General features: G+C 38.0%; 1 protein-coding gene across 2 annotated transcripts in view; it reads left to right on the forward strand.

Annotated features, from left to right (window-relative positions):
- The window catches only part of RASA1 (RAS p21 protein activator 1), a 135,340-nt gene that overhangs the window by 72,171 nt on the left and 50,446 nt on the right, over positions 1-12,723 (forward strand). For both annotated transcript variants that reach the window (XM_015571586.1, XM_015571587.1), the window contains 3 exons: positions 1,803-1,873; positions 7,848-7,965; positions 11,893-11,924. In XM_015571586.1, coding sequence (XP_015427072.1) covers positions 1,803-1,873; positions 7,848-7,965; positions 11,893-11,924 — 221 coding nt within the window. The remainder of the gene's footprint in view (positions 1-1,802; positions 1,874-7,847; positions 7,966-11,892; positions 11,925-12,723) is intronic.

A 12,723-nucleotide genomic window follows, 5' to 3' on the forward strand; every position in this document is an offset into this window, starting at 1 on the left:
TGCCAGCACTGTAGCCACTTGAACACAGCTCCACTTGGAATGTGAGTTGGTTGTATGTTCAGCTGAGAAGTGAGGGGGCTGAACTCCACCGTCACTGGGCTCCTGTCAGTCCAAGGCCCAAGCGCCCACCATGACAAGGAGAGAACAGAGCGAGGGGCCCGGAGGAAGGGAGGACAATTGAAGAAAACCGTGTCTAGACTTCCCCAGCCCTCTCCTTTCTTTTGCCTACAAGAGCCCCAGGCCCGGCCACAGTTCTGTGTCCACCTTTTAGTCCCCTATTCTCCAACTGCAAAGGAAAAAAATAAGAAAGGAGTCTGTGCTGCCTTCAGAAAGTGTCTATATACCTGATTGGCCAGTTGCCTTCCACAGAGGGAGGCCAGACTTCGGCTTAGGCCCGCTCCTCACAGGGACATCAGTAGGACATCCTGTGAGGGCTCTCAGACTGTTAGAGGGGGCAGGCTGGGCTGAGGGATACCCCCGAGTGCACAAATTTTTGTGCACCGGGCCACTAGTATATATATATGATCAGAGAAAGGTTAATTTATATGTTCCATATAGTTTATTTCAAACTAGATGCCCAGTGAACGAAATTCAAGCACAGGTGTGGTTCCTAGTATCGGTTGGTGATCGAAGCGCGAGCGTCTGGTGTGGAAGGGCAGGTCCCAGCTGACCTTTGGGCCTTGGGCAGCACCTGAGCCCCTGTGCACCCCCTTCAACCTGAGTCACGGCACCCAGAGATGCAGTGAGCATGGCTGGACGCCACAGGCCGGGGCGCAGCGTGGGCTGCTGGGCCGCCTAGCGGCGCTGCACAAAAGCTGGGTGAGCAGTGTGCTCTCTTCTGGCCAGCCTTGCAGACCGGTTTCTGCGTGAACCCATGGGGAGCCTGACTGGCCCCTGCAGTCCCAGCGGCTGCAGCCCAGCTCATCTAGAAGAGGTCGCGCGGATGCCCAGCACCTGAGCGCTGGGGCTTCCCTGGCGCACAAGCCCTGGTGTCCCAGGGGAAGTTAGGATGGAGAGTGAGAGCGAGTTCGGTGGACACCCCCTATTCTCACTGCACCTCCATCCCCGTCACTTCTACCCCCAGGTAGCTGACGAGAGGTTGCAGTCCCCCTCCCAGGCGCCACCACCCACCTCCAGTTCCCCATTCCAGCCCAGGGCCTGGCCCCGATCAGGGTCTGCCGGCCGCTGGTCGCTGTCTGTAGGGCCATCAGTTGGGGCCAGGCTCCCAGCATGGCTCTCTCAGTGCCTGGGAGCCAGGTGGCGGCCCGATTCTGCTGCTGGTCGCCATCTGCGGGGCGATTGGTGGGGCAGTAGGGTCCCACTCGCACCGGCCTTGGCTGGCACTGCCTGCTCACCTGCTCCACCATCCTGCTGTGGTCCCGCTCTCGTTGGGGCCCATCGGGGCTCATCGGGGCTGGCAGCGTCTCCACTGCTGCCCGCTGCCAGCACTGCGTCGCCAACGCCTGCCCTGTCCCATGCCGCCCCACATCATAGCAAGCGGTTGAACTTCCGGTTGAACTCCTGGTCGAACAATTTGAATATTAGGCTTTTATTATATAGGATTTACTGATTGTTCCTAATGCTTGATAAAATATAAGTTATACTATTGCAAGAATTTCTATAAAAATAACAATAAAAACAAGACAAACATTTATAGGCTTTGGGTATTTAGAGCATCAGTAAGACATAGTTTGAATGAGTCTATTGGTTTTTATTGGCTTTCACTTTGTGTGGACATACCTGATTTGACTTTGCTATAAGAAGGTTATTTACTTTTGTAAATCATTTTTTATGGTTTTTAGCCAGTAGAAGATAGGAGGCGTGTTCGAGCCATTCTGCCTTACACAAAAGTTCCAGATACTGACGAAATAAGGTATTTATAACATATTCTCATTTGTTGGCATTTGAAAGACTTTGCTAACTTATTGCTCTTGGATCAGAAAGGTTTTGGAATTTGAGGAAATAACATGCAGCAAGGTAAAGGTGCTTTTAATATTGAATCTGATGTTTTGTAATCATAGTTGGCTTGTCTCTTTAGATTGTGGATTTGGATCAGAGTGGCCACAGTGAAGATGACAGGAGAAATAACTTAGCTTTTATTAGACTATCTCTGAAAGTAAGGAGAGTTCTGTCATATTCTATACTCTAATTTTTATTACTACAAGACATCTCTGTCTCAACTGTTCATGATAATACTAAGGCATTTGCCTTTTTCAATGTGACATTTGCACTGATAGTACAAAAGCAATTGACAATAAAACTGCTGGCCTTAGCACAAATCAAGATAGTAGCTGTATACCAAGCATGTCAAACTAGCAGCCCATGGGCCGCATGTGGCCCACAACAAATATTTTTGAGGCCCAGCCAATATAACAGTATATAAGAAATGTTTTAATAAAAATTTTGTAACTTAATTTTTACAATATCCTGTTATATATAATCTATAATAATAAAAGCATAATAAGCTAATTAGACCGACGTCCTTCCAGATGAAACTGGGACTGCAAGGGAAGCCCCGGTCCCAGGTGCCTGCTGGCGGCCAGAGAGAAGCCCGGGCCCCGGGTGCCAGAGGGAAACCGGTGCTGGCAGCTGGGTCAAGGAAGGCCTACTCTTGCACGAATTTCATGCGTTGGGCCTCTGGTTATTAACAATGAACTACAACGTTCGCTAATGACTGATTACTATAATTGTGTTGCATTCATTTCCCTTATGCCCCTTACGTGCAGGCGCACCATATCTCTCCACAAATACCAGCAGCAAATATTTTAGCAGCCGATTGCCACACCATCCGTCTTATACTGACTGTTTGGTGTGCACAACAGGAAATATTTCCCTTTCGGAGATAAGAAAAATAGGTTTATTTGTGTTACACTTATTAATTTGTACAGTTATTCAGTTGTCTGGTACGTTAATGTTCAAGAAAAATATTAATTTTTATTAAAATGTTCTATTATTTTATGTTAATGATTATTCATTTATTTCAGCCCCTTGTATTCAGTATGTCTCTGTCGAAATAAACCTACATTGCTATGAAAATTGAAGCTTTTTTTTTTTTGTGGCCCACATAAACTTGAACCTTGTTTATTTGGCCCATGTTAGCCTTTTAGTTTGACATGCTTGCTGTACACATTTGCAGTTAGACAAACAAAAAAGCCAGTTTCACTTAAGGTTGTTGTTGTTGTTTTATTATTAATTCTCACCCGAGGATATTTTTCTGTTGATCTATTTTTTATTGATTTCAGAGAGGAAAGGAGAGGGAAAGATAGAAACATCAATGATGAGAGAGAATCATTGATTGGCCGCCTCCTGCATGCCTCCCACTGGGGATTGAGCCCGCAACCTAGACATGTGCCCTTGACCGGAATCGAACCTGGGACCCTTCAGTCCGCAGGCCCATGCTTTATCCACTGAGTCAAACCAGCTAGGGCTTTCTATTAATTTTTAAAGAGAGTGGAGGGAGAGGGAGAGAAAGAGAAATATTGATGTGAGAGAGACACATTTGATCAGTTGCCTGCCACACGAGCTCTCACCAGGACCAGAAATTGAGCCTGCAACCATTGTATGTGCCCTTTACCAGAATCGAACCTGGGACGGACCTTTCTGTCCAAGGGCTGATGCTCTACCCACTGAACCAAACTGGCTAGGGCTTAAGGTTGTTCTTGATGAGACAGTTAGAAATACTTATTTTAGCCGAAACCGGTTTGGCTCAGTGGATAGAGCGTCGGCCTGCGGACTGAAAGGTCCCAGGTTCGATTCCAGTCAAGGGCATGTACCTTGGTTGCGGGCACATCCCCAGTGGGAGATGTGCAGGAGGCAGCTGATCGATGTTTCTAACTCTCTATCTCTCTCCCTTCCTCTCTGTAAAAAATCAATAAAATATATTTTTTAAAAAAAGGAAATACTTATTTTATTAAATCTCAACCCTTGGCTATGCCTCTTTTTTATTTTTTTTTAAGTAAATTTACCTTTTTTTTTTTAAAAAAAATACTTTTATTGATTTTTAGAGGGAGAGAAAGAGAAACATTGGTGTGAGAGTGCAGCATTGATTGGCTGCCTACTGCCTGCCCCTTTACAGGGGATTGAGCCCACAACCCAGGTATGTGCCCTGGTTGGGAATTGAACTGGCAACCTTTCAGCATAGGGGACGATGCCCAACCAACTGAGGCACACCAGCCAGGGCACTACGCCTCTTGTAAATATTCTGTGTGATGAAATGGCAAGTATTATACGAATAAAGCTAGCATATCCGCTGTGAAGTTCAGTATCTTGAGGAATAGCAGTGGGTTCAGCGCTGAAACAGGTGCTGCTTTTGTGCACACTATTTTTACTTAATACAATGACTAAGAGGCAAACTATGATTATTCATTCTCAAGTATTTGACTTTTTTTTTTTTTTTTAAAGAAAGCAAAGTGAGTATGTTACTTCAAGGGAGATAACTGGCAGTATTTTGTTGCCAGTGACAAAATTTGAGCTTTCAAGCAAAAATTAGAATTTTGGAAATCTTATATCTGCGTTCAGGAATTTGACAGCTTTCCAAATATGTAATGAGAGTGGCAGAAATATTAAAGAATGTGATGTTTTGATAGTGTATAATGTGTTTACATCTGGAAGATCTGCATAGCTCAGTGAATCAGTATTTTCTAAATGATCCAGCATGATGTTACAAAATTATGTATAAGTAAAAGATCCATTCAAAGTATGAGATCTATCATTGGAATGGGTACAGAAAGTTTATTGATATATAGTTTTGGATTCCACATTACAACTAACGTTAAAGAAATTGACACTTGTTGAGTTTTTGTTAAAATATCATCAGTAATTATCTGAAAGGCTATTAAAATATTCATCACTTTCACAACTACATATTTGTGTGAAGTCAGATATTCTTCATGTATTTTAAGCAAAATATCATATTGCAACAGATTAAATGAAAAAAAGATATGAGAGTCCATCAGTTTTTAGTTAAGCCAGACATTGAGATTTGCAAAAACATAAAACATGAATATTCTCACTAAAAAAAAACTATATAATTATTTTTCATACTCTGTTACTATGTAATGGGGTATATTATTAGTAGCAGTAGTAGTAAAGGAATTAGTATATATTTTAAAATATTTATATTTCAAATTCTAATATAATTAAGTATCAACAGCTATAACCCATATAAATAAAAACCTTTTAAAGTATCAATTTTTAAGAATGTAAAGGTGTCCTGAGAGACTGCCTCAGAATCGAGAAATACTGATCTAGGAAGATGAAAATTTTAACAAGAATTTGAATTGTATACATTTTAATTTTACTATATAAATATGTATGAAGTTAAGAGTCTTTTTGAAATTTGGATATACCTGTGAAGTTTTTTAGGTAAAAATATCTGAAGATAGATGAGATTTAGCAAAGCACTTTAACCCCTTATAGTGAAAAATGCAGAACAATATAGAATGAGTCTTTTAATTGTATTGTTTGTGCTAAGAAGTTTTTTTTAATTTTTAACCCTTTGCGGTCATATTAAATTTGGACATGGGTGTCGTACTGGTCGGAATTAATTTCCATTGAAAGAGCAGTGATACATAACATGCAAGATTATGAAGGATAAACAAGATTTATTAACTCTTTTTTAGAACTACATCACTACTAGTAGAATCACTACAAACATTATCACTTTCTACATCAGAGTCAGTATTCAAGGTGCCAAAATAAAACTCTTCATCGTTACTTTCAGATTCGCAGTACACTTCTTTCGGTAACTTTCTTTTTGCCATTTTGGAGTATTATTTTGAAATATCTTAACAAGCGAGAATGCCTAATTACAGTTAAAAGTAATTTGTAAAGCTTTATTTGAAATTCTGCGAAGTATCTTCGAAGCTTGTCGATTTCTTCACTCTCAAAAGGCGACTGACTCGCCACGGTGTTTTGCATGGCGAGTGTGGAACCACCGCGTTTGTTTATATTGAGTTTCGATAACTCCGATTTGTCAGGGCAATGTTTTGGTTTGTGACAAGGTGTCACTTAGACACTTGAGCTTTCAGAGAAATTATGAACTGATACATGAATGAATAGAGTTAAGATTTGTACGGTTCCTTGCTGTGGTGGCTGAGAGCAGACATACGACCGGAACGGTCAAAAAGCTTTGGTGGCTGAGAGTAGACAAACGACCGCAAAGGGTTAATTTTTTGTGTGGTTTTGCACCATAAAAATTTAGTAGTATAGCAACAATGACAGAAGCCAAAAATAAAGTAAAAACTCAGATGACGGCTTTTGACCAATAAATGACACTTGTCACTTCTCATTTCTCTTTTTTCTTGTCCATATGTACTCCCTTTTTTACTCATTAATAACTATTTTATTGAATGTATTAACGTAGTTGGTTTTAAAAAGGAAAAATTTACTTTTAAGTGTTAAAGTCTGCTTCTATTCAGCTAGTAAAATATTGGTTACCATTAACAAGATTTGTAGAAATCAAGATAGAATGCACAAAGCCCCCTAACCTCCTTGAAGGGATTATGCAGGGGAAAAATACAGTATACATGACACATAAACAAAGGCCAACAACTACTGTATGGTGACAGCCAGAGGGAAACGGGGGTGGGAGGAGGTAGAAACGGGCAAAAGGGGGGGATAAATGGGTGGGGAAAGAGACTTGACTTTGGGTGGTGAGCACATGATGTAGTGTGCAGATGATGTTTAATGAGTTGTATACTTGAAACCTATATGGTTTTATTAACCAATGTCACCCCAATAAATTTTTTAAAAAGTAAAATAAAAGTAAGCAATTTAAAAGATAGAATGCTGTATTCCATGCTTATTCAAATTGAGTACCACATCTAAAGTGTTGTATATAAGAATTTTGTTCTTAAACTTGTCCAAAAAACCGTGAAGCTTGAGATAGCCTGGAAAAAAGTTTTTTAGATTTACCTAATTGAACTTCAGTTTGTGAATATTAAGACTGAAAGAAAAATGGATAAAGAAATATATGACACACATGGATTTTGAAATAGGATCAATGGTAGTATCCTACCAATCTTGAAACCTTAAGCCTTCAGAGGCATGTATTTATTCATGCCTAAAAAGAAAAGTTCAAGGAATTACTGATGGTTTTATATTGATGACATACATCAACAACATATTTCTCCTGTGATTGTGTGGAGGTTGGAAACATCTAGATTCCTATGAGAAGAAACTAGGTAGTATAGGCATCCCTCTAGTCAGAAATAGATAACAAAAAACATGCATGTGTCCTCATAATATATTCCTTGGTACCACTTTTAAAGAAAGAATGCTATACTTGTTGGCTCATGGATGTCTGAATGAATTAAGTAAAACAATATTTTTAGTAGAAAATTGTTAATTCTTATAAGCTTTTTCATGGTAAGGCTAATTGTGCTTATGTCAAATAAACTTCTTCTAAAGTAAGCATCTTGTGTATGTGTAATGAGTTAATTATTTTGTGTTTATAATTTTATATCTAATATACCTCTGAAAGAGAACATTGACACTTAAATTTTCAAGTTTAGGTTTCTTGGAGTTAAACCCCAAAGCCCTACAATACACATATAATTATTGTTTACAAAAATTCCAATTTGAATCTAACCTTAATCCAATGATACATATAGTCCAGGGACCTTTATTAATCTGTTTTACCCACGAGGAAATTAATTCAGATATTTTAAATTATAAAACATTTTACTTGTAGATAATGCCAGAAATAGGACAAAAATCTCAGGGTATTTAACTCTAATCTGTTGCATTTTCCAGTATCATATTATCTCTGTGGTGTGTTACATGATTACTCAAATTTTCAAGTTTAAAATTTTTAAGGTCAATACCTTTATACTTGCTCTTTTCAGTTTCTTAAAAGGAGACATGTTCATCGTTCATAATGAATTAGAAGATGGGTGGATGTGGGTTACAAATCTAAGAACAGATGAACAAGGCCTAATTGTTGAAGACCTAGTAGAAGAGGTGGTAAGTTTTGTTCTGTTCTTCTCACTCTCAGAATTCTAAATTTTTGTAAAATTGTGGAACTTGTCTATAAACAGGGAAATTATCGATGAATACATTTTTATCTATAATAAGTCTCAATTTACAAATTTTTGTTAAAATGTATTTTCTATTAGTGATAGCTATTTATTTATTAAAAACATAGCCAAGATGGCATATTTTGATCTATAGGTGCCAATTTTCAGAAGGTTTCATAAGTTTCTAAGAATTAAAAAAATGTATTAGCATTTGTGCTTATTTGTATTCTTTTTGTCTTCTTGATATTCCTCATAATTGATGTTATGTCACTGATCATTGAATCTCAAATTCTTTGTCTCCCAAATCTACATATAATTTTCTAGTAACCTTGGAAAAACTCAGTTATATTATACACATATTATCATATGGTTCTACATTTTAAATATTCCCCTTGTTTTTATTGTCATCACATAATACATAATACATCACATAATAGTAACAGTATAAGTAATGTTTGCATATTTTCAGGTAGGAGGTCAGCATTCCAGCAGTATTTGCATTTCAGAGACAATACTAAAAGTATCACTGAAACATAGCAAGCGTTATTTTACAAATTTGGAATACCCTTGCCTTTTGGATTTGTCCAAAAAATGGAATGTTTTTTTGTCACCTTTTACAACCCTCAGAGCTAATGTTTTTATTTTTTTTTGTTTATTTTTCCTTGATTTTTATTTTTTTATTTTTTAAATATATTATTATTGATTTCAGAGAGGAAGGGAGAGGGAGAGAGAGAAAAAAACATCAATGATGAGAGAGAATCATTAATTGGCTGTTTCCTACATGGCCCCCACTGGGGATCGAGCCCCTCATTTTGGGTTCAGGATTGTAAAGCCCTAGAGAAGTTGATCATTTTCTCAAGATCTTGTGTCTACTTGGTTTATTTACTTCCTGAATACATGCCTAGTCTCTCCCCTCCTGTCCCTCTGACCCAAGATCCAGACTGATAACTTATGTTTTCTAATATTGCTGAAATCATTTTCATTGTGTTGTTGTTGTTAATCCTCACCCCAGAATATTTTTTCCTTGATTTTTAGAGAGAGTGGAAGGGAGGGGGAGAGAGAGAGAGAGAAAGAAAAAGAAATAGTGATGTGAGAGAGATACATCGATTGGTTGCCTCCCACATGTACCCCAACCAGGGCCAAGGACTGAACCTGCAACGGAGGCTTGACCAAAATGGAACCCGGGACCCTTCATTCTGCAAGCCAATGCTCTATCCATTGATCCTACCCAGCCAGGACTAATGTTTTTAAATTATGCCATGAACCTGGAAATAGGCTATGAAATCTGTGCTCTGATTGTTCTGGGAACACAGCAGTGGAAAATATTTTTCTTTGCTATTCTAGGACTGAACCTGCAACGGAGGCTTGACCAAAATGGAACCCGGGACCCTTCATTCTGCAAGCCAATGCTCTATCCATTGATCCTACCCAGCCAGGACTAATGTTTTTAAATTATGCCATGAACCTGGAAATAGGCTATGAAATCTGTGCTCTGATTGTTCTGGGAACACAGCAGTGGAAAATATTTTTCTTTGCTATTCTCTTGTCTGCCTATTCTGGCAGCTAGATCTTGATATGTAGAAATAAGTTATATGAGGAGTTAAGGAAATGGTATGATATATTCTATACTCATAGTCACATAGTTATTTAGTAGAAGAGCCAAGATTAGAATTTCGAATCCTTAGATTAGTATTCTGTGTTCTACAGTAGGAGAGATATTTATTCCATATAGGCAAGAAGTGTTCAAACTGAAGAAACTTACTACCTGTATTGGTTTTACTACAAAATTTCTTAGTTAAAACTTTTATGTGGGAATTTTCTCCTCCTGCTATAATCCCCTGCCCCACCCCCCCTTTTCTAGTTATTTAAAGGAATTACAGTATAATTAAACTTTTCCTGAATGTTTTGGAATTCTGGGTCAAATTTAACAAGATATACTTTATTAAGAATAAGTGAAAGTTACCTAAAGAGTACAGAAAAAAAAATTGCTCAATTTAAGATAAGAAGACATGACCTAAAATCTATACAAGGAAAGGGGGAAAAAAAAGAGCGAGAGAAAGTTAACTCAGTGTGAGTAAACAGTGTGAAAACAGTGTGATGTGCCTTCTAAAAATGAATATAGTAATACTTTGAATTACTAGTGACCTAGTTACAAGTTGGAGTTACAAAAATATTTTACTCTAATATTCAGAGTAAATTTTCATAATTATCTTCATTGGAATATAGTGATGATTCCTTGTAGATTGAAAAGCCATCAAAGAATGTCTAGATTTCAGGCATTCAATTCAGTTGGTGATTGGATTTAAATAGTTTCCCACTCTGAAACTCTAATTACAGTTCTCCAGGCACATTTAGACTTTCATGTTTTAACTCTAGAATGTAAGCTGAGTTTTGTCTCTGACTCAGTTATGTATCCCCATTGTCTTGAATAGTGTCTGGCATTAGTAGGCATTCAGTAAATGTTTGTTGAATGAATGATTGTCTCTGTATCTATTCTTTTCCCTCTTCCTTGACATTTCTGCCCTGCTAGGCTGTCTTGTAAAATTGATCATCTTTATCCGTTCAGTTTAGGTGTTGCCCTTTCTTTCACAGAGGTTTTATGCATTTCTAGATTTTCTTAGGCTAAATTGTTCCATCTTGTGTTTCCATGGCACCTTAATTTTATATTTCATTACATTATAAAACATTGATTTATTGTGTAAACCTCTTCTGTAGAGATTAACTCCTTTTGGACAATGGTAATATGTTTTTATGTAATGTTTTCTAGTACACTGCTTTGTAATATAATGGGCATTCAGTGAATTTTGATTTTAGTTTGGTTAGGTATTTAACGAGTGAGAAGTATATCCATATATACAGTCAGGTCATTTTTCTATTCTCTTTCATTATACATTGAAAACTTAGTGCCAGGTACTAAGCTTGGTAAAACTACAGTTCAAGTTATACTGGGTATGGCAAAAGGTTTACAGTTGTTCACATGGAAAATAATACAATAATTAGCTCTGTGTTTTGTGCACTCACAGCTATAAACCTATTCTTGCCCTTCCCTGTATTTGCAGTGAAAATTATATGCCTAGCATTGTGCTAGTGGTTGTGTTGGTGATGTATGTTAACAAAGAAGCACCAAGAGTTTAAGATGCTTATAGTCACTATCATAGAATGAATAACACTGGTATATCTTAAATAATAGGAGTGTCAAATAGAGTAAGATAAAGTTCAAAAGATGATAAAAAAGGATGTCCTTTCTATTCTAAGGAAAATTTCATATTTACATTTTAGGGACTCAGTTCCTCACTTATAAGATGGTGTTTCAGATAGATCCTGTCTAGATGGTTTAGGTTTTAACTAACTGGAAGCAGTGAGTGGAAAGGACATTTTAAGTAAAATAAGTTACAGTGTTGGGAGAATGTAGATAAGCAAATAGGTAAGTTTTGTGTGACAGTGGAATAGATACTTAAAGAGAATTGTTAGCATGAGAATAGAAACATAGGTTTGAGTCATATGATAAATGAGGAATTTGTTAGACAGTAGAGGGGTATTAAAGGTTTGGTTTTAAAAATTGTATTTGTTTTCATTTTGGTGTTTCTTAATGTAAGACAAACTGATGAATCCAGATTGGAGTGGCAGGGTAGGGCACTAGTTGGGCTACTGTAATAGTTTAGGAAAGAGCCTGAATTAGAGTAGTCACGTCACAGTAAGTAAGAAGAATAAGGAGAGAGTTTTTGTAAAGACATTTCTGCAACGGAAACACCTTTTTTTAAATATATATATATGAGGGGCATGGGAGAAATGTTTCAAGGTATGATTTTTATTAATTTAAAAATAGATTAATAGTTAATTATATAAAATACTGTCTTAATGTCTTTCCCTTTAGGGCCGAGAAGAAGATCCACATGAAGGCAAAATGTGAGTTTGTATTAATTATTAAAAGGGGGGGGGGGATTGTAAACCTACTAATTGGGTAACTTTGGACAAAAAATATTTTTTAAAAAATTGATACTTTGCGGGCTGACTTAAAATTTATCTTATTTGGCTTAGGAACTGCTGTTTAAATATTTTCTTGAGAACCTAGTAATAAAGTGTTATTTTTAAATAATGAAGGTGGCTTATACCTATATATAACTTTTATATCACTAAAGACTCTTCAGTAAACATTACATTGATAACATTATGAATGTCACATTTTCTTATATTTTTTTATTGATTTATTAATAGCATTTTTTGTTTTCATTACCATGCTTTTTTATGTATTTTACTAGAGGCCTGGTGCACGAATTCATGCACCAGTGGGGTCCCTCGGGCTGGCCTGTGGGACCAAAACTGGCTCTCCAATATTCCCCGAGGGGCCCTGGATTGTGAGAGGGCACATGCCAGGCCGAGGGACCCCACCAGTGCATGATTGGGGCCAAGGAGGGATGCGGGAGGTTGGCCAGCCGGGGAGGAACTGCAGGAGGGCTCTAAGGCGTGTCCGGCCTGTCTTGCTCAGTCTCAATGGGCCAGACCCCGGCAGCAAGCTAACCTACCAGTTGGAGCATCTGCCCCCTAGTGGTCAGTGCACGTCATAGCGACTACTCTACTGGTTGTCTGCCCCCTGGTGGTCAGTGTATGTCATAGCAAGGGGTTGGGCGGCCTTAGCATATCATTAGCATGTTACACTTTGATTGGTTGAATAGATGACCAGACACTTAGCATATTAGGCTTTTAT

This window comes from Myotis davidii, unplaced genomic scaffold (assembly GCF_000327345.1).
Source record: "Myotis davidii unplaced genomic scaffold, ASM32734v1 scaffold44, whole genome shotgun sequence".
NCBI lineage: Eukaryota > Metazoa > Chordata > Mammalia > Chiroptera > Vespertilionidae > Myotis > Myotis davidii.